At 57.6% G+C, this 20,327-nt stretch overlaps 7 protein-coding genes across 7 annotated transcripts; 4 read left to right on the top strand and 3 right to left on the bottom strand.

Moving 5' to 3' along the window:
* Positions 1-37: 37 nt before the first annotated feature.
* On the top strand, positions 38-5,920 carry ACRALDRAFT_1083063 (uncharacterized protein). Its single transcript, XM_071019402.1, has 3 exons — positions 38-495; positions 579-4,427; positions 4,461-5,920. The coding sequence occupies exons 1-3, from the start codon at positions 79-81 to the stop codon at positions 5,580-5,582; spliced, it is 5,388 nt and encodes a 1,795-aa protein (XP_070872295.1). The 5' UTR covers positions 38-78; the 3' UTR covers positions 5,583-5,920.
* A 487-nt stretch (positions 5,921-6,407) lies between these two features.
* On the top strand, positions 6,408-8,291 carry ACRALDRAFT_1083064 (uncharacterized protein). The gene is made up of 4 exons (XM_071019403.1): positions 6,408-6,671; positions 6,746-6,819; positions 6,879-8,081; positions 8,183-8,291. Exons 1-3 carry the CDS (start codon positions 6,592-6,594, stop codon positions 7,526-7,528), a joined length of 804 nt encoding a protein of 267 aa, XP_070872294.1. The 5' UTR covers positions 6,408-6,591; the 3' UTR covers positions 7,529-8,081; positions 8,183-8,291.
* A 192-nt stretch (positions 8,292-8,483) lies between these two features.
* Positions 8,484-10,167, top strand: ACRALDRAFT_1072204 (uncharacterized protein; the record flags this gene model as incomplete). The annotated part of the gene is made up of 4 exons (XM_071017947.1): positions 8,484-8,679; positions 8,730-9,686; positions 9,764-10,030; positions 10,100-10,167. The coding sequence occupies 4 exons, from the start codon at positions 8,484-8,486 to the stop codon at positions 10,165-10,167; spliced, it is 1,488 nt and encodes a 495-aa protein (XP_070872293.1).
* A 743-nt stretch (positions 10,168-10,910) lies between these two features.
* On the top strand, positions 10,911-12,743 carry ACRALDRAFT_1083065 (uncharacterized protein; the record flags this gene model as incomplete). The annotated part of the gene is made up of 2 exons (XM_071019404.1): positions 10,911-11,133; positions 11,204-12,743. 2 exons carry the CDS (start codon positions 10,911-10,913, stop codon positions 12,595-12,597), a joined length of 1,617 nt encoding a protein of 538 aa, XP_070872292.1. The 3' UTR covers positions 12,598-12,743.
* Positions 12,744-13,218: 475 nt separating this feature from the next.
* Positions 13,219-14,409, bottom strand: ACRALDRAFT_1072206 (uncharacterized protein; the record flags this gene model as incomplete). Its single annotated transcript, XM_071017948.1, has 2 exons — positions 13,219-13,991; positions 14,067-14,409. 2 exons carry the CDS (start codon positions 14,407-14,409, stop codon positions 13,219-13,221), a joined length of 1,116 nt encoding a protein of 371 aa, XP_070872291.1.
* Positions 14,410-14,986: 577 nt separating this feature from the next.
* On the bottom strand, positions 14,987-19,136 carry ACRALDRAFT_1044362 (uncharacterized protein). Its single transcript, XM_071015351.1, has 4 exons — positions 18,582-19,136; positions 18,278-18,516; positions 17,989-18,181; positions 14,987-17,925 (listed from the first exon to the last, which is right to left on the bottom strand). Exons 1-4 carry the CDS (start codon positions 18,883-18,885, stop codon positions 15,296-15,298), a joined length of 3,366 nt encoding a protein of 1,121 aa, XP_070872290.1. The 5' UTR covers positions 18,886-19,136; the 3' UTR covers positions 14,987-15,295.
* ACRALDRAFT_212631 (uncharacterized protein) lies at positions 18,916-20,037 on the bottom strand (the record flags this gene model as incomplete). Its single annotated transcript, XM_071023914.1, has 6 exons — positions 18,916-18,925; positions 18,966-19,145; positions 19,177-19,262; positions 19,296-19,378; positions 19,412-19,824; positions 19,871-20,037. The coding sequence occupies 6 exons, from the start codon at positions 20,035-20,037 to the stop codon at positions 18,916-18,918; spliced, it is 939 nt and encodes a 312-aa protein (XP_070872289.1).
* Positions 20,038-20,327: the final 290 nt, after the last annotated feature.

Genomic DNA, 20,327 nt, shown 5'->3' with positions numbered 1-20,327 from the left:
CCTCGCTTTCGACAGCTTAATATACCACTTGGAAGAACTCTTCCGAACCTTTGTGGTGTATCAAGACCAGCCAACACAATGGGCTCTCTTAAACGAAAAGAAGCCCCGGGCGTCGACATTCCGTCCAAGAAAGCAAAATCTTCGAAAAGCACCCGGCCGTCGAAACGAGATGCGACCAAGGACGACGCTCCAACCCACAACGGGCCCGATATCGTCCCTGCGGCTAATAGTCTCGTGTCCATCCTGAAGGATGACGAACCCATGTTCCCCCGCGGTGGCGGCAGTGTCCTTACGCCGCTGGAACAGAAGCAAATCCAGATGCAGGCCAGGGCGGATGCTTTGGCTGAGGACGAGTTCGACACGAGCGAAACCAAGACCCAGGCCAAGAAGCTCAGAAGGAAACAGTCCAAGGCGTCTGAACTGGGTGGAAAGACCAAAGGCAAGGGGAAGGATGCAGCGGACGAAGATGTCAAGATAGAGAGCTTGAACTACAAGGTCGGCCCTCCAGATTCCTCACCCCTCCTCTCCTCACCCCGTCTCTCCTCTGCTCATAGAACGCATGTTGACTCTTTCTACAGCGCTTGGTGAAAGGCTCGCTTGTCCTGGGCCAAATAACCGCCATTGGTCTACACCATCTCACCGTTTCCCTGCCGAACAATCTTACCGGCAACGTTTCTATTGCGGCCATTTCCGACGTGATTACCGCCAGACTCCAACAGGATGCCGAGGAGTCCGACGAAGATAGCAACGAGGAGGATGACGACGGGGATGACGAAGACCGTGGTGTCGATCTACAGTCTCTCTTCGAGATTGGCCAGTATGTGCGCGCCCACGTGGTCTCTACAAAAGACGAGGACACCTCGGGCAAATCCAAGGCCAGGCGCAACATCGAACTGTCCCTGCGGCCCAGCGAAACCAACTCGGGCTTATCCAAGGATGACGTTGTCCCCAACGTTACCGTCATGGCGGCCATCACCAGTGTACAGGATCACGGCTACGAGATGGACCTCGGGATCGACAACAAGAAGCTGAAGGGCTTCTTGTCCAAGAAGGAAGTCGGTGCGAATGTCGACGAGATGAACCTACAACCTGGCGCCGTCTTCCTGTGCCTCGTCAAGGCCGTCTCAGGCAAGGTTGCCCAGTTGACCATGGACCCGGCCAAACTAGGCAATGTCGAGTCCATTGCGAACACCGCCAACACGGTCAATTCCTTCCAGCCCGGCTCGGCCGTCGACGTCTTGGTCACCGCCGTCAGCGGACGAGGCCTCTCGGGCAAGATCCTCGGCCACCTAGCAGTTACCGCCGACTTGATCCACTCCGGCGCAGGACCTGACGGCGTCGACCTCGAATCCAAGTACAAGGTCGGCTCTCGTGTCAACGCCCGCGTTATCTGCACCTTCCCCGCCGCCAAGAACCCGAAGCTCGGCATCTCCCTGCTGCCTCACATTACCAAACTGCGCACCAAGACCGCCGACAGGACGGCCAAGTCCAACACCAAGTCGCCACTCGAGCTGCTCCCTATCGCGTCTTTCGTCGAGAAGTGCACCGTCCGCACCGTCGAACCCGATATCGGTCTGTACGTCGATCTGGACATACCCGGTCTTTCGGGCTTCGTGCACATTTCCAAGGTGAAGGACGGCAAGGTCGAGGCCCTTTACGAGACGAGCGGTGCCCACAAAGTGGGATCCGAACACCGGGGCAGGATCATCGGCTATAGCCCCCTGGACGGCATGTTCCTCTTGTCTTTTGAAAAGTCCGTCCTCGAACAGCAATTCATCCGGCTTGAAGACGTCCCCGTCGGCGAAGTCGTCACCTGTACTATCGAGAGGGTGGTCGTAGGCGCAAGCGGAGTGAGCGGGCTGATCCTGAAGCTGGCCGAAGGCATCACCGGCTACGTCCACGAGACGCATCTCGCCGATGTCCGCCTCCAGCACCCAGAGAGGAAGTTCCGCGAAGGGATGACTGTCAAGGCGCGCGTTCTCTCGGTTCGGCCGAGGAAGCGGCAGATGCGGTTGACTCTGAAGAAGACCCTCGTCAACTCGGACGCCCCGATCATCAAGAGCTTTGACGAGGTCGCCGTCGGCACGCAGGCCCTGGGTACCATTTGCGACATCAAGCCCCATGGAGCCCGGGTCGAGTTTTACCGAGGCGTTCGTGGCTTCCTGCCCGTCTCGGAGATGAGCGAGGCCTACATCCAGGATCCCAAGGAACATTTCCGGGTCGGACAGGTGCTCAACGTGCACGTCTTGGAGGCCAACCCGGAGGCCCAGAAGCTCGTCGTGTCGTGCAAGGACCCGTCGGCCTTTGGCTTGGAGAAGCAGGCGGCGCTGAAGGCCCTGGCCGTGGGAGACATGGTCTCGGGCAAAGTCATGCAAAAGACCGAGGACGAAGTCTACGTCGAGCTCGACAACAGCGAGCTCAAGGCCATCCTGCGCGTCGGTCACCTCACCGACAGGTCGGCGAGCAAGAACCAGTCGACCTTGAAGCGATTGCGCGTGGGCCAGGAGCTCTCCAACCTCATGGTCCTGGACAAGAACGAACGGCGCCGGGCCATCGTGCTCACCATGAAGCCGAGCCTCATCGAAGCCGGCAAGACCGGCAAGCTCCTCCGCAGCTATGCCGACGCCCAGGTGAAGGATGTCGTGCCGGGGTTCGTGAGCGACATTCGCCCGGGGGCCGTGCTCGTCCAGTTTGGCGGAAACCTGGTCGGCGTCCTGTTCAAGACGAGGTTGCCCAAGGAGGACCAGGAGAAGGAGAACTTTGGACTACGCAAGCATCAGAGTCTTACCGTCAGGGTGGTCGCGGTCGACTTGGAGAAGAACCGGCTCGTGGTCGCGCCGGCGTCGTCGGAGGACGAATCCGCGGAGAAGAAGAAGCCCAAGGATGCGGCGGGGCAGACTCGCCCGCAGATTCACGGACCCGTCCAGGACATTGTCCTAGGTCAAATCCTCGATGTCCGGATCGTCGGAACGCACGCCACGCAGCTCAATGTCGAGACGGACAACAAGGTCCAGGGTCGGGTCGACGTGTCGCAGATTTTCGATTCTTGGGATGAGATTAAAGACCCCAGAAACCCCCTCTCGCAGTTCAACAAGGGCGACACCATTCGCGTCCGCGCCATGGGCCTGCACGACTCGAAGAACCACCGCTTCCTCGCCTTTTCCCACCGGTCATACAACTCGGTGGTCGAGTTTACGGCCAAGCCCAGCGACCTCGCCGCAGACGAAGTGAAGCCTCTCTCCCTCGACCAGCTCGAGAAGGGGGCGTCCCACCTGGCTTTCGTGAATAACGCGTCGCGCCAGTGCCTCTGGGTGAACATCTCGCCCATGGTCCGCGGTCGCATCAGCGCGATGGATGCCTCGGACGACGTCTCGCACGCGAGCGACCTGGTCTCGTACTTTCCCATCGGGTCGGCCGTCCGCGTCAAGGTGGTCGACGTGGACCCGGCCAAGCAACGGCTGGACCTCTCGGCCCGCACCACCTCGGCCGTGACGTGGGACTCGCTGAAGCCCAACGCGGTCCTGGCGGGCGTGGTGTCGCAAATCAGCGAGCGGCAGGTGATGGTCAAGCTGAGCCCGACGGTATCGGGGTCGGTGCACATTGTGGACATGAAGGACGACTTTGAGGAGGCCAACACGCTCCACTTCAACAAGGGCGAGCCGATCCGGGTGTCGGTCGTGGCGGTGGACAAGGCCAACAAGCGCATCCGGCTGTCGACGCGGCCGTCGCGCGTGCTCAATTCGTCGTCGCCCATCACGGACAAGGAGATCACGGACGTGGAGCAGCTTGCGCCCGGCGACATCATCCGGGGTTTCGTCAAGCACGTCGGGGACAAGGGCGTGTTCGTGTTGCTGGGCGGCAAGGTCACGGCCATGGTCAAGATTGGCAACCTGTCGGATCGGTTCCTGAAGGACTGGAAGGAGCATTTCCAGGTCGACCAGCTGGTCAAGGGACGCGTGGTCTCGGTGGACGCCGGGTCTGGTCGCGTCGAGCTCAACCTCAAGAACTCGGTCGTCGACGAGGACTACACCCCGCTCGTGACGTACGGGGACCTCAAGGTGGGCCAGATTGTGACGGGCAAGGTGCGCAAGGTGGAGGACTTTGGCGCGTTCATCGTGGTGGACAAGTCGGCCAATGTGAGCGGGTTGTGTCACCGGAGCGAGATGGCGGACAAGCCGGTGGAAGACGCGAGGAAGCTCTATCAAGAGGGCGACGTGGTGAAGGCCAAGGTCCTGGATGTGAATACGGCCAAGAAGCGCATCTCGTTTGGTCTCAAGCCGGCCTACTTTGACGACGAGGACACTGATATGGAAGATGGGGCTGGTGCGGCTCTGGTGTCCAGTGGCGAAGAGAACAGCGACGACGACATGGACGACGTTGATAGCGACGAGGGGATTGATTTGATGAATGGCGGTGCGCCGATCAAGTTTATCGGTCTAGACAACGACGATTCTGAGGAGGGGGAGGAGGAGGAAGAGGAGGAGGACGGGGACGAAGACGAAGAGGATGACGATGGCGACGTGTCCATGTCTGGCCAAGCAGAGAAGAAAAAGACGGGCCTGGGAACCGGGAAATACGACTGGACGGGCGATGCTTTCGACGACTCGGATGACGGAGACGACAAGGTGTCTGGCTCTCAGAAGAAGGCGTCCAAGCAAAACAAGAAGCAAAAGAAGGAAGAGGACGGGATCCAGATCGACCGCACGGCGCAACTGGACATCAACGGCCCGCAGACGGCGAGCGACTTTGAGCGGCTCTTGCTCGGGCAACCCGACTCGTCGTCCCTCTGGATCGCGTACATGGCGCTGCAGATGCAGGTCAGCGAGCTGAGCAAGGCGCGGGAGATTGCGGAGCGGGCGATCCGGACCATCAACATGCGGGAGGTGACGGAGAAGCTCAACGTGTGGATCGCGTACCTCAACCTGGAGGTGGCGTACGGCACGGACAAGACGGTGGACGAGGTGTTCCAGCGGGCGTGCCAGTACAACGACGACCAGGAGGTGCACGAGCGGCTGGCGACCATCTACATCCAGTCCAACAAGCACAAGCAGGCGGACGAGCTGTTCCAGACCATGGTGTCCAAGTACGGGTCGCAGTCGCCGACCGTGTGGACCAACTACGCGCACTTTTTGCACGTGACGCTGGGTGCGGCGGACCGGGCGCGGGCGCTCCTCCCGCGGGCGACGCAGGCGCTGGGCGAGCGGCACACGGCGGGGCTGATGGCCAAGTTTGGGGCGCTCGAGTTCCGGTCGCCGCACGGGGACGCGGAGCGGGGGCGCACGACGTTCGAGACGCTGCTGGCGACGTGGCCCAAGCGGTTCGATTTCTGGAACCAGCTGGCGGACCTGGAGGTGGCGGCGGCGGAGCCGGACGTCGCGGCGGTGCGGGACGTGTTTGAGCGCGGGACCAAGGTGAGGGGGCTCAAGCCGCAGCGGGCGATGAAGTGGTTCAAGCGGTGGGCGGAGTGGGAGGGCAAGATGGATGCCAAGGGACGGGATCGGGTGATGGCCAAGGCGCAGGAGTGGGTTGCGGCGGCGAAGGCGAGGAAGGAGGCGGCGAAGGGGGGGGAGGAGGAGGAGTAGTTGGTTGAGTTGTCCTGATGCCGTGGTCTATGGTCTGGCTGGCATGTTTCTTACTATCGTCGCATAGAGGGTGAGTGCAAGGGTTGGCTTTCATTTGTGGGCGTATATTCATTGGCGGCCTGTCGTTCTCAACAGAAAAGTTCATGTGTCTGGCCTGTAGGTGATATGATTATGTTCTCCCTGGCTGTATGTAAATGGTTGACTGTATTGCGAGGACCTGAGTGAAGGTGTACGGTGGCCGTCAGGGGTTGGTGACAGCCTACAGGTGACAAGCCACGACGTTGCATTGCATATTGGCATCTCGATGCTGGCTGACGTGTGCCTAGACCAGAATGAGCTTAAATGAACTGCATGACTTGGGGGGTTTCTGCCAATTGACAGCAACATATTCATACTAAAGGAGTTGGTGATGGTTGACTTGGTGTTGAGAGTTGGATTCAATACGAAGTACGTACCAAGTACCTACGTACCGAGTACCTACGAACACGTACTATACGTACCAGCCAATTGACATGACACGTGCACAGACCGTACCTGATCGCGGCTTACGTACACTAGTACCTGTGCCTCGGCATCGGTGGAACCTGGTCCTGGCCGCCAAGGTACGAAGTACGAAGTAGTGTACCTAATGGCTGCCTTGGCTTGGACGGAACCAGGGCCGGACCGATGCAAAATCGAGGCATCAAGTACCGGGACACTATGATTCGTGTATGGAGATACTTCCCAACTCATTCCACGCCATGCCTGCCGCCTTGCTTTTTCCACGACCATCCACTTTTCTTTTCCATCCACTCTCGCCTTCACATTCTTCGTCGGTCCCGTATCCCTGACGTTGCATCCCTTCAATTTTCTCACTCTTTACATCCATTCTTCTAGTCCCGTCCCATTTATCTTTTGCTTCCCACATCTTACCTCGAATCCATCTGATATCACTGATCAGACTGGCTAGCGAACGAATCCTCCACTCACCACACTCACCTCACGGACAGTCATCCCATCGCGCCTCGCCATGGGCCATCATAACCGTCACTATGGCGGCGATCCGCATGCCCATACTGGAGTCTGGGGCTCACCGACTAGTGCGGCCAAGTATGCCAATCCAACGGGCCGTCCTTTTACCATGCTGAGAGACCAAAAGCGAATGCTGACGGCGCAACATCTAGCTTCTGTGAAGAAGACTACGCAGTGACAAGCCTCATTGCCGAGTTTATCAACTGCTTATCCAATGCAGCGTACGGTGGGTTCACCCGCATCACATGCCAATACGTCGTAGGTGGATCACACTAACCAACCCAGTCTACTTTGCCCTCCGGTACCCCCAGAAAGCCCGGCCCGGGGCATCATGGTACCAGAAGCTCGACTTTATGGCCTTCTCCCTCATGGGCGTCGGCATCGCCTCGTGCATCTACCACGGCACCCTCCGCCAAACCACCCAGTACCTCGACGACCTCTCCATGTTCCTCCTGGCCGGCGCGCTCCTCCACCCTCTCTACGCCGCCCACCAGACCCCGTCCGTGCGCACCCTCGTCGGCCTCGTCCTCGTCGCCGTCATCGGCGGCATGTCCGTCATCTACGTCCGCTCGGGCAACATCCTCATCCACACCTACACCTTCATCGCCCTGCTGACCTTTGTCTGGCCGCGCGCCCTCTACCTCATCCACCGCACCGGGTCCCGCTCCGACGCCGAGAAGCGCGCGCTCATGCGGTCCTTCTGGAAGGCGGTCTGGGCCGTGGGTGTCGGGTACGGTCTGTGGCACGTCGACCTCGAGCTGTGCTGGCAGCTCCGCGCCTTGCGGGACAAGGTCCCCATGCCGCTGGGCTGGCTTTTGGAGATGCACGGGTGGTGGCATATCCTTACCGCGCTGGGGGCGAGCCATTTCATCCGGCTGATTCGCTCGGTGACGGACGGCGCGGACCATGCTGCCGTGAAGCCGAAGGAGACGTAGGAGAGACGGGCTTGAGTGGGTGCTTCCTTGGATCAAGAGTCGCGGCAATGCGTGCATGGCTTACGTCGCTTTCTTAGTAGACGTGCAAAGTGGAAACGACGGAAGAGTTGGCTGAGACGAGACTGTTGGTATGGTTGTTGCGTCTGAGCATACGTTCGAATCAGCTCATGCTAGCGATATCCGTAGACCACGAGAACATAGGACAGCTATACAGCGAATGTGAATATACCACGCAGCGATACTCGACTGGTCTCGTCTTTACCGTACCATGTTGTGCCGACGAACGGAGGTGCAGACACATGCACAGTGACTAAGCATTGGTGAAGAGTAGGTAACGCGTACAGGTGGCTAAGAAACTACTCGTCATTAATGCTTACCCACTATAGCGGGCTCCGGAAGACGGGTGTCCGATCCGGGCCCCGGTATCGGTCTTGGCACGGAAAGTACTGAGTACCTTGTACGGAGTAGAAACTCCACGACGTACGGCAAGCCACGATCAAAAGTATTTATGATTATTATGGATAGAGTATTAAATCCTAGGTTACAAAGCAAGGTAAGAGAACGGTCTCCTCGGCCGTACCTTTTTAACACTATACCAGCCGGTCACGTCACTCTACACGCATGCTAATACCGACCACCGATATCTAAACCTAGTTGAAGCCCCTGAAACGAACAATCATCACAATATCGCGTGGGGAAAGTGGCATAGAGGAAATGCAAAGTTGGGGAGGGGCAAGGACAGAGGAAAAGGAAGGACTTATATAGGTTTTAATATTTATTTACCTTTATTTACCCCTTGGACTTTAGGTTTGGGAGGCGCTTCCTCTTCAGCAGTTATAAGTAGGCCTCTTCTCCCCTCTAGGGGATGGCCCATGGTTCCCTTCGTGATACTATCCTTTCACCCGGATGCCCATTATAGATATCATCTTCCGCAGCCCTTATTTTCCCGGCTATCATGCTCTCCTCTTTATTTCTTCTCTCCCTAGCAGCCGCTTCATCGTCCGGGGCTGTGCTCCCGAGACGTACCAACTGGACCGAGCAAGTCCATCCTCACCTTGGCGCGTCCATTCGATATGTGACCAACTCGAGCGTGTGCGAGGCAAGCAATGTGCGTCAACATTCAGGATACATCACCCACGGTGATCATACTGGTGCGTCGTATTCCCGGTGCAAAGCCATGGTCCTACAGAACAGCTGACAGGTCTCCCGACAGAACTCGAGAGAAACCTCTTCTTCTGGTTCTTCGAGTCTCGTCGAAATCCGAGCGCCGACCCCATCACTCTCTTCCTCAACGGCGGTCCGGGCGGCCCAGGGTCGGTTCTCCCCACGTTTAAGCAGTTTGGGCCCTGCATCATTGCCAAGTCCCCCGACGGGTTCCGCTTCGTCACCAACCCTCACTCGTGGCACAACTACTCCAACATGCTCTACATCGACCACCCCGTGGCTGTGGGCTACAGTTACGGCGCCCAGAACTATGCAGCCCGCTCCTCTCACGAAACCGTGCTTCACATCTGGGACTTGTTGCAGGTCTTCCTCGAGACGTTTCCCGAGTTCCGATTCCACCGCTTCAACCTATACGGCATCTCCTATGGAGCCACCTTTGCACCCCTCCTTGCCGACCACATCCTCACCCAGAACCACAAGATCCAGATCGGCTTGCTGAACGCATACCCTATCAAGCTGGACTCGCTGGTTGCCATCAATGGCTGGTTCGACGCCCCTATCCAGTTCAAGGCGAGGCTCGATTTTGCCCGCTACAACACGTACGGACCAGTCATTGACGATTTCAAATATACGCTGTACTTGGACGAATTCTCCGAGAGTATCCTGCCCAAGCTGGAGCTCTGTCCACCCGTCGTCGGATCTACGACCACGTGCGCCGACACTCTTAGGAAAGCGGAAGTGCTGGAGCACATCATGCATAGGGAAATAGGAGCTTGGCCGAACGACGCGTACGATATTCGCCGGCTGCTGGCACGGCAGAAGCTCGGCATCATGGGCCAGCCGGCTGCTGACCCGACCAAAGCACGCCTCCGCCCGTTTCAGCTGTTTAACTCGACATGCGTCCGGGATGCCTTGGGGGCCGAGGCAAGGTATCAGGGGGTTGAGCACGGCTACAGCAGGCACGCGTTTCATTCCTTTAACATGTTGGGCGACGGTAAGTGCTCTCCCTGTCTTTACTACGTGACAACACGAGACATAGCAGCACAGCATTCTAAAGTCCAGCCACTATAGGCGCCCGATCCGTCCTGAACTCTCTGTCTCACGTAGTCGACTCGGGAATCAAGACACTCATCTGGTCGGGCGATGCCGACTGGATATGCAACTGGTTGGGCACGCTGGAAGTGGCGCGCCGCCTCCAACACCAGGGCCGCCAGCGGTTCAACAGCGACCCCGGCCAGATTTACAAAGTTGAAGGGCATTCGGTCGGCCAGGTCAGAACGGGTGGCAATCTCACCTGGTTTCTTCAGTGGGATACCTGTCACTCTCTGGGCGGCGAGCGTAAGTTTACCATTTAGATTCCGCCCCGTCCCCTTTCTCCGCTCACGGTCAACTAACTGGTTTGTACAGGGGCCGAGGCCGTGGTACGGCATGTATTTGAGCAAATGGTGGATCAGGGTACACTCTCATCGACCTGAGACGGTTCATGGACCGGAGGGATGATTGAGCCGCGTAAACGGTAGCGGCATGGCATGACGGACTTGAAGTTAAAGCCTATAGACGAAATACATTTCCCGTAGACCTAGTAAACAGCACTGCCTGCATGTAGTTTCTGGCGTATCAATAACACCTACGAATGAAGGCTATGGTGTATCGACATGTGCTGGTTCTACTGCCCCTGAAAAACTAGTGGACCATCTTGAAATCCACTTCCACCATGCAAAACCACGTATACACATCATTTTATATTTGGTTGTGCTTTTTTCAAGCAGTAAGCCGAGTCGGTTCGGCCGGTATCCCGGTCCCATCCGGGTCGGAACACCGGCGACCGGCTTCCACCGGGTTTCACGGTGGGGCCGGAGTGCTACTCTTAGCCCCGAAGACCGACCCGACCAGGACCAGGGTGAATGCCCCTATTGACAGTCTTCCTGATTATCATGGGAAAATATTCATGTTCTGGCTAAATGCAGAAATCCGTTGCTCTCCGCTTCCCCTCACTAGAACGTTATACAGCTGCCTCTTTTAAGTCAAGCCGGGATGCCAAGCAGGTTTAGAGTGGACTGCCATGTTGCTGATAATACGCATGATTCGTTGCGGGATAAAGGGACCCGAACTGCGTGTTTACAGGAGGCGAATGTCTCTCCCTGGTGGCGCGTTCCTCCATATTTAGCTGCCGACCAGTTCCCCATCTCACCTTTCATACTTCCTCCTCCAAGCCACAATGAGAATCGCAACGCAGGCTGGCCTCTTTGGCCTCGTTTCCCTGGCTAACGCGGTTCAGTACGGCTACAATCATGTTCCCGTTCTTCGGGATCCCCATCATGTCGCCGTCCACTTTGAGCCCGTCGACATTGACCTCTACTCCCCAGCATTCCTCAGCCCTGAAGGCAGACAGCCCGGATTCTCCAACGGGACCCAGGGACCAACATCGCATGAGGTGATGGGTGCGACATGACACACCTCCAAAAGAAAAGAAAAAAAAGCCGAAACGAATGACTGACAGTCGACTTTTAGAATCCTACATCAAGGAAATAGCAAGCCGGAACGACTACATGACGTACAAAACCGCCAACTTTACCTCAGAAGAGCGTCGGTCGTTTCCCTACGTCTACCTATCGACTTCCAGCGCCCATGGCCACCCCTGCCACCATGGCAACTCGAGCGAGAAGATCCGCGTGTGGGTACAGGGCGCCCAGCACGGCAACGAGCCGGCCGGCGACGAGTCCCTGCTCGCTCTGCTCGGCCAGTTCGACCACGACCCCTCCTGGGCGGCCGAGATCCTCGACAAGCTGGACATTATCGTCCTCCCCCGCGCCAACCCCGACGGCGCATACTACTTCCAGCGCGTCCTGGCCACCAACCTCGACCCCAACCGAGACCACATCAAGCTCCACCGCCCGCAGTCGCGCGACCTCAAGGCCCTCTTCGGCGGGTTTGGTCCGCACATGGTCATCGACATGCACGAGTACGGCGCCACCACGCAGTACGGCCGCTACTACCACGCCGCCGACGGGCTCTTCGCCGCCGCCAAGAACCTGAACATCCACCGCGCCATCCGCGCCCTGTCCGAGGACCTCTTCGCCAAGAACATCGCCGACGCCATGGACGAGCGAGGTCTCCGGTGGGAACCCTACGTCACCGGCGCTTCGAGCGCGGATCTGGATTTCGTGCCCCATTTCAACGAGGCCGGCACCGACGCCAAGATTGGCCGCAACGCCCTCGGCCTGACCCAGACGGTCACCTTCCTCATCGAAGCGCGGGGCATCTACCTCGCCGACCAGGAGTTCCAGCGCCGCACGGCCGCCAGTCTGGTTATGGCCACCAGTATCCTGGACACCGCCACGCAGAATGCGGAGGAGGTCTACCGCACCATCGAGGACGGCATCGAGGACTTTATTCGCTCGGATGACGATATTGTCCTCACTGACTACACCGAGGTGGGGGGCCGCCTGTTCACCATGGTGGACCATACCAACGGCAGTCTCGCGCGGGTGCCCGTTACGTTCGCGTCCGCTACGCCGGCTAGGGTGAACCAGACCCGTTCTCGTCCGGAGGCGTACCTTATCCCCGTCGCGTGGGCGGATGCGGTCGATCGTCTCCGGGCCGGCGGGCTGGCGGTCGAGACGCTGGAGCAGCCGTGGTCGGGCACGGTTGAGGCCTTGACGATCAAGACGGCTCGGATCGGTGGCAGCTACTACGAGGGTGCCGTGCGTGTTTCTGCCACGGCGGAGGTGAATCGGCGCGAGCTCACGCTCCCGACCGGGAGCTTCCTGGTTAGCACGAGGCAGAGGAATGCGGCTATCGCGTTCGTGGCGTTGGAGCCGGAGAATATCGACTCGTATGTGAGCTTTAACATTATTCCCGTGAAACCGGGGGACGAGTATCCTGTTTTCCGCGTCATGTCTTGAGATGAGGTGGTCAGGGATAATGATGGATCCATAATGGTTCAGGGTGTAATTTCTGGACTACGCATACCTTGAGCTGTCAAGAGAGCTAGAGAACTACAATGATAGATAAGATGTTAATAGAACCTGATCAGTGATGACAAGAGAAGAGTCAAGGTGAAGAGACCCAAAATTCCAACATATCCTCCCTTTTCTTCTGCCCACTTTCAACTCAGCGCGAGAGAGAGTCAATAAGACTGGTAACTTATACTTTGTACTCTTCTTATCAAGTCGCCAAGTCTCGATGTGTATTTCTGAGATATTATACGTTAAGGCTACAAGGAATACCAACCAACGTATCTTTGGTCTTTATTGTTTAATCCGTGGATCGAAATGTTTATATATACGGGTATTGTATGTAATATTTGTCCTTGGTTATTCGGAAATTGGTTACCAGCACGTCTGTTGTGTGACCTGAGCTCAACCTGACGGTCCGGGCAATACTGTTTACCCTCCGGTCCCTCGTTATTGTCGTTGTTGTCGTTGTTGTCGTTGTTGTCGTTGTTGTCGTTGTCAGAAGTACAGTCGGAATATCCTGCCTTAAAAGATTATTGCTTCATGATTTCATCTACCCCTTGCCCATCTTCAATACCCGCTTTCACCGTCCTGCGTTCCCCTCCACTCTTCTTCTGTATCGCTGTCTCCGTCTCCCTCTCCCACTCTACGCCGCTTCCTCTCGCGCCAAGGCGAACTGGTGGCACTGGCTTCCCTACTCCCGCCCCCTCGGTAAAGGTCACGCAGCGCCGCCCCCTCCATCTCCTCGGCCCGCTGCTCTTCTTTATCAGTCAGGCACCTGACGATGCTTCGCGTTTGTCCTTTCAGGAGGAAGAATCTAACGCCTAGAAAGACCGTCCAGGCAAATCGGGTCAAGAGCGCCTCTTTGCTGAGATGGCCAATATACTGCAAGGGGACGTTATGGTATAGGCTCCAAAACTCGTCGCTATCGCGCGGGTGTCCCAAGCAGTGGACAACGTATCGAGGCCGCGAATGTTCCCGAACAGCAGGGTCGTATATCTCTCTCTTGGGTACAATAGCGAACTCGCGTGAATCAAAGCATCTGTGTATATCGGCACGTAAAGGGAGGACGTTCTTCCCCCTAGTCCCGGTACCTGTGATATGGATGGTGGGGTGCGCGCCATATATTTCCATATCCTCTCTATCTGCCCAGGGTTCTTCTGCCTTTGGGACCAAGTGGGCATTCTTAAGGCCCATGCAGTGGTTTGTCAACGCGCACCTGTCCCGCCCATCGGCTGACAGCATAGAACCGTTGGTGGTAGATGGTTCAGGCCATGACGCAGGAACTTTGTCCGGAAATGTCCAGTCCCGGAACGAAGGGACGATGGGGTATCGTAATTTCGCTGCATGGGACAGATGTACGAGTTAGCAGGCTTTTATATCTCGGTATCGTGTGTGTGTCAGTGTGCGCGGCTTACGATTACTCGTGTCGACGATAAAATAGTAATTATCTGCCAGCAAGATGTCATCGAGTGAGACCTGGACCTCGTCGCGTCCATCACGATCTATGAACAGTCTGCCCCCGAAACTGTTGTTGGCGATAAGCTGGCACGCAAGTAACGCCGTGTGGTGATGAACACCTCTCTTTGGACCGCTTTCACCGTCGCGCTGGGACACGAGATCTACCCTGGGAAGTCTGAGGAATACCGAGGTACGCGCTGTATAAGCCGGGTGGTGGAATTTGATCCAGGTGCTGCTCTCCTCGGGAATGGTAACAGGTGGGATCGGATATTCGTCTCGAATCAGATTATTTGTCGCCATTTTGTTCAGATGAGGGTCATTTTGTTCAGATGAGGGTGGTCATGGGAGCTGCAGTCGGTAGGAAAAGCACCCAGGGCACGGGTCAGGACTTCTTTATACGATGCAGAGTTATTCAGTCCTTGGGCCGGGGAGGAACTAATAGTTGATCGTCCAAACCCAATAACGCCACCAAGTTAACTTTAATGCCCTTGAATGCTCTTGTCCGTGTCGACGAGTTGATTTTAGCCGGCCGACGTACTCGCCGCCTCGCGCCGGACAAGGCCGTATAGTGGGGCCGCGGGGCCGGGCCGGACCGGACCGGACCGTGTCCGGTGTGTCGATGTGTCGATGTAGCCCAACGTGACCTCGATTTTGGAGGTTACCCCATATTCCCTGTCTCCCACAGAAAATAGGTACCGTTAGGACTATGGGGATATTTCTCGGTACCTTCTCTTGAACCGTTTCGTGCGACTCAATGCCTCGCCGTTGGCTTGGCCCATGAAAAAGGGTATAATGACAGCGAAGTACCGTTATCCATGTACATAACGCTGGATAGCAGAGAAGACGACACGATTATAACTATACGTTACTTCGTTTAGACAAGTTGTTTTCTATCCGTGCCAGTTTAGGCATATCGTCACAAGGAACGAGGCGGACAGCTTCCCAAGAAGAAAGGAAAGTTGAAAGTCGAGTAGCTCGTGATGAATCAAAAAAGGCATCAATGTCCCGACAAGCTACATTCTCAACGGAAAGGGTTCGAAACAGCAGTACATTAAACTTATGGCTTTCCACCTCACAGGATATCACATACTCAATCACACGAGGTCAAGGCCCCTGAGCCTACTCCTCATCCCACATTACCTTCATCCATGCTGCCCTTCGTCACAAGGAAAGGCCAAGCCCCAACCTAGTCCTCATCCCACATCACCTTCATCGAACACGGGAAAGGCCAGAGCGCACTCAAGTCCTCGCGCATATACACGAAGAACCCGCCGGGCCGAGGCACCTTCTTCAGCTCGCCCAGCGGGCCCGGCTGCCGCCGCAGGTTGCGCCGCTTGAACAGCGCCCGGAACATCTCCGTCAGCGCCACCTGGCTCGCCTCGCGCCCGACGCACGCATGCGGGCCGAGCCCGTAGTGGATGTACGCCTCCAGCGGCCGGCGGGGGTCCACCTTCTCCGGCGACGGGAACCGCGTCGGATCCCGCGCCGCCCCGACGAAGCTCACAAACACCCGGTCACCCTTCTTGACCTCCACCCGCCGCCCGTCGTCCTCCACAATCACGTCGTCCGCCGCCACCTCGCGGTACGACCCGAACGTCCCCGCCATCCGGATCCCCTCCATCGCGTACCCGAGCAGCAGCGCGTCCGTCTGCTCCGACACCGGCTGGTTGGCCACCGCGTGCAGCTCCGCCAGGTGGACCTCGCCCTCGGCCGAGAGGTAGTAGTCCACCGCCTGCGCGAACACCTGCGCCTGGTTCGGGACCATGGCCGCCGCCGTCGGCAGCACGTGGCTCCAGGCCACCTCGTACGCGCTCAGCCCGGACTTGGACAGGCCCTTGATCATCCTCGTGCCGTAGTCCGCCAGGGGATCGTTCTTGTCCACCGACGCCGTGAACAGCCCGCGCAGCCCGAGGCCCGTCGTCAGCTTGACGTTGGTCTCGATCACCTGGCCCAGCTTCTTCGACGCCCCCAGCGCCGCCTGCCGCAGCGGGAACGACTTGGCCGGGTCCAGGTCGAAGAAGATGCACACGAAGATGACCGCCAGCAGCTGGTACATCTCCTGCTCCGAGAAGACGCCCTTGGGGTGCTTCGTCGACTTGAGCGGCAGGTTGAACATGCGCGACGAAAAGTGCACGTGCGCTATGTTCCCCACGTCGCGGACCAGGTCGACGTGCCTCTGCTTCGCGTCGCCCAGCGTGTACGACTTCTCCTGCAGCAGCTGGTCGGTGATCTGCGCATAAAACTTCTTCACCGCCGCCTTCCAGCCATCCTTGTACAGCTGTGCGCTCATGCACTTGCGCTGCCCGGCGTGGAAGTCGGTATCTCCCGAGAGCATAAAGTTGCGCCCGCCCTTCCCCATGAGGTAGCCCAGCCCTTCGTGCCAGACCACCTTGTACACATCCTGGCGCTCCAGCACGTGCTGCGCGCCGCCGTACGACGTAATGTTCACGCGAGGCGGCGTGTACGTCGGCCGGCTAAAGTCAAACTCGTCGACCCGGCCCAGGTCCGTGAGAATCTTGTGCGTCTCCGAGGGGACCACCATGGGGTAGTGCGCGTATACCGAGTTGGCCTTGAAGTGGTTGGGGAAGGCCCGGAGGAACAGCTTGTAGAAAACGCACCCATGGTTGACGTTGCGGTCGTAGTCAACTTCCTTATAGCCCCAGTTGGTCAGGTTGCGAGGCGTGTAATCCGTCGTGTAATGGCGATCACCCCGAACGAGGCACACCGCGTCCGAGAGGACGACACGGGAGATGGTATAGGTCGGCGCGATGCCCACACCCGGTACCATGGGCATCTTGTTCTCCTCCGCCACAATGCCGGGGTACAGCTCGACATTATCGGGCGTGATGTAGAGGTGACGTAGAGCATCGGCAATCTCCGGGTCCGAATTGATGTCTTCAAAGGTCTCGTACGGCTTGAGGCCGAACGACTTGCGGAATTCGTTCAGCCCGGAAACGTTCCACTTGCGGCCCTGCAGGATGCCCATAATCTCCACCGGCCGCATCACCTGGGGCACGTTCCGGCCTCCAAAGGACCCGGCGCAGTCCTCAATGGCCGCGGTCATGCACTCGGCCAGGTCGTCGTCGCTGAACCGGCCGTCCGCCTGGCGCTTATACCCGCCAAACGTCCGCTCGGCCGGGTCGCTCGGAATAGAAGCATCAAACTTGGCGAACGCTCGCATCATCTCGGGGGCCGTGAGCTCGCCCTTGCCGCCTCCCAGGATCTCGCCGTACAAGTCCTGGATCCACTTGTCGTCCTTTTCCGAGATGCAAGAATGCCAGCGGTAGCAGAGGTTGAACTCGGCCGACACCACATTACCCGTACCGGCTTCGGCTCCTTCCTTGGTGCCGACGTGAGCGCCGGCTTCCTGACGGGGGTCCAGCGTCCAGCTCGTGTCGGTCCGGTTCAGGTTGATGATATTCCGGACGTAGTCAATCAGCGTGATGTTGATATACAGGCCCGACGTGATGAGACGGGCCGTCTGGAAGAGGTCGTTGTCGTACTTCTTCCACGCCTTCTCGGCCTTCTCCCCCGTGAGGCCGGGGGGCGGCGGAGTAAACCGACCACCCTCGTTGATGGCGGCCAGGTTCTCGGCAACGTGGTTGTGGAACCGGTTGAACATGATGAGGAAGACGCAGACGCCGGGCGGCATGCCCATGAGGCGCTTGTCGGCGAAACTGTCTGCCTTGAGCTTGCCGTCCTTGAAGGTTCGGATCGTATCCTGCATCGCTTGATTGCTTCCATAGAGTGGCGAGAGGTCCAGATAAGACGATGTCTTGTTCTTGGAGATGTCTCCGTGGTCCGTCCAGAACAAGTCTTCCCAAAGTTAGCGCAAAAGATCTTTCGACCGGCCCCTACCCGCAGAAGTACGTTACATACCGTGGATAATGATAGAAGCCCAGTACCACAGGACAGACGAGACGTTATTGGGGTGCTTTGTGTAGTTGGTACGAGCGAAGATGGAGTCGAAAATGAGCCCGGGATCGGGCAAAGCACCCTGGTTCAGCTTCTTGGGCGCGCACGAGCGGGCGTAGGTCGATCCAGCGGCCCCCAAGCTCGGATACAGGGGGTTCTTGATGGGAAAATCCACCGAGTTAGCAACATCACTCGAAATCGTGCGTGCATGGGACTTTGCCATCCCCCTCATAACAGTCGGTCGTCAACTCACATTATTAGAGCCATCAGCCCGCCGATACCTCGCATCATCGCCGACATACAACAGAGGAGGGTGGTCCAACGAGTCCCAGAGCTCTTGGATGAAGGTGTTGGTCAGCTCGTCGCGGGTCTTGGAGTTATGCGGCAGCTTGGCGACGAGCTGGATGGTACGTTCCATGATCATCGTCTTGTCATCCTTGATCTTCTCCCCTTTGATCTTGCCCTTGACGATCTCGAGCAGGGTCTTGACATCTGATGTTTCCCATGTTAGTCCTGACATGCACGTGAAGGGGGAAGTGGGCGTTCGTCATGCCTACCTCTATACTGAAGGGCCTTGATGTGCTCCATGGCGCCGGGCCGGGTCGCCACCACCGGGTAGGAACCGTCCCCGTACCGCTTGGGGAGTGGCCGCTTCGACGCTTGCCGCAGTCTCTGGAGACCGGCCACCGTCCCATCCTTCTCCTTGGGAATAGAACCGCCGAAGGGCTTTGCTTTGGTCTCGCCCTGGGTGGGGAGATACTCAAACTGCGGTACGGCGTTTTTCTGCTTCTCCTGCTTGGAAACGGCCCCCTGCTCCGCGGAGCCCTCGGACGTTGCGGAAGAGGTATGGGCCCCGTTCATATTGGCGGGTAGTGAATGAGGTAGATCAGGTCAAGCGAGCCTTGCCCCAGGACACTGTTCAATACACGGAGAATCGCCACAAGGGAAAGTCTCTGTCTTTCAACTTCAACAGCTGGGAAGACGGGGGAAACGGAGAGAAGAGGAGACGAGCAAAAGAGAAAAAGAGAAACACTTGGCCAAGCTTTGTCGTACAAGAAAAACGCCAGACAATTATAGTAGTCTGGTCCTCTTGTATGGCCAGGTCATCTTTCAAGTTACCGCTTCATTTATACCAGTTCCATGCGCCCTCACAGGCGCAACGCAACGAATATCCGAGACGTCCGGCATGTCGTATGGCGGAAAGATCTCACCCTCTTCTCCTTCAGGTTAAGCTGATGCTCGTCTCAGTGCCAGTGGGTAGCTGAATGGACGAGGTGCGTCGCAGGGAGAAGAATGACATGACAAATATCATGGTCGAGGTGCCTCAAAGCAACTGAGACAGTCGAGCCAATGTCTCAGCGCCACGGCGCGTCGGCCACTCAGAAACGTCGCAGGAGCTTGGGGTTCCACTGGGCCGCCCTGAAGTGAACATGAAAATCTTTCTCGGCAGTGGGACCCAGCCGTGTCCTATGTGAGTCCATGCTCGGCACCCATGCTCGAGCCGCAATCCCAATGACCCAAGCAAATTGGCTGCCGGGAGACCGACCGGACCCAGGCGGGTCGGGCCAACCGCCGTGCCCATGCGTGCACCATTTAAACCAGACACTGGTCACCCACCCGCCACTCGGGTTTCCCAGTCCTGGCATTAGCATCCCATCTTCCCGTTGGCATGGAAGAAAAACATGGGACTGACAGGTCCCAAGTCTCTGGTGTTGTGCGTGCTCGTGTCTGATATGGTGTGGTGATCCAGATGCCAGAATGGTGTCACGTCGACGGAACCGGACTCCCGCCTCAACGGCTCTGAGTGGCTGGCTTATGGAGACGCGGCCACCATTATCGTGAAGACTGATATGTGATATGCGGTGCGGATGGCGACAAGTTTCGTACATGAGCGGTAAAAGAAGACTGAGGGTGGCCCTGAGCCGACCCCTCCTCTCCCCAGGTGGTGAACGGCCTCATTCCAATGACCTCCAAGGCTCTATGGTTGGTGAAGACGCGGGAAATTTGCGCCATATTGACGCACAAGGCGTAACACCGCCGTCTTATGACCTCCCCTACGAGGCAGGTAGCAGCTGGGTGAGACCATGACGTTCACGAGTGTAGTCCCCGACATATTACAACGTACCTAGACATTAGGCCGAATTAGACTGACCGCTTTAACCGGAAGGATAAGATGGTGATAATCCTGTCGACCCCACGTTGGCCCTGCGGATTCGGAAGCTATTGCTGCTTGTCTCGTACAAAGCAGATCGACTGGCCATTGGGACGTGGGGCGATGGTGCAGCCAGCTGTACAGGGGGATT

This window comes from Sodiomyces alcalophilus, assembly GCF_042370955.1.
Source record: "Sodiomyces alcalophilus JCM 7366 unplaced genomic scaffold ACRALscaffold_7, whole genome shotgun sequence".
NCBI classification, from domain to species: domain Eukaryota; kingdom Fungi; phylum Ascomycota; class Sordariomycetes; order Glomerellales; family Plectosphaerellaceae; genus Sodiomyces; species Sodiomyces alcalophilus.
Note: the sequence above shows the minus strand (reverse complement) of the source record. Positions and strands in the feature narration are given on the sequence as shown.

Bases quoted from the DNA above. Each gene is read 5' to 3' on its own strand.
- ACRALDRAFT_1083063 (XM_071019402.1), top strand. From the start codon at position 79: ATGGGCTCTCTTAAACGAAAAGAAGCCCCGGGCGTCGACATTCCGTCC. The intron at 496-578 runs GTCGGCCCTCCA...CTCTTTCTACAG, and splicing joins TAGAGAGCTTGAACTACAAG to CGCTTGGTGAAAGGCTCGCT. The intron at 4,428-4,460 runs TTTATCGGTCTA...GATTCTGAGGAG, and splicing joins ATGGCGGTGCGCCGATCAAG to GGGGAGGAGGAGGAAGAGGA.
- ACRALDRAFT_1083064 (XM_071019403.1), top strand. From the start codon at position 6,592: ATGGGCCATCATAACCGTCACTATGGCGGCGATCCGCATGCCCATACT. The intron at 6,672-6,745 runs GTATGCCAATCC...CGCAACATCTAG, and splicing joins TCACCGACTAGTGCGGCCAA to CTTCTGTGAAGAAGACTACG. The intron at 6,820-6,878 runs GTGGGTTCACCC...TAACCAACCCAG, and splicing joins CTTATCCAATGCAGCGTACG to TCTACTTTGCCCTCCGGTAC.
- ACRALDRAFT_1044362 (XM_071015351.1), bottom strand. From the start codon at position 18,885: ATGAACGGGGCCCATACCTCTTCCGCAACGTCCGAGGGCTCCGCGGAG. The intron at 18,517-18,581 runs GTAGGCATGACG...GGGAAACATCAG, and splicing joins CAAGGCCCTTCAGTATAGAG to ATGTCAAGACCCTGCTCGAG. The intron at 18,182-18,277 runs GTGAGTTGACGA...TTTCCCATCAAG, and splicing joins GGGCTGATGGCTCTAATAAT to AACCCCCTGTATCCGAGCTT.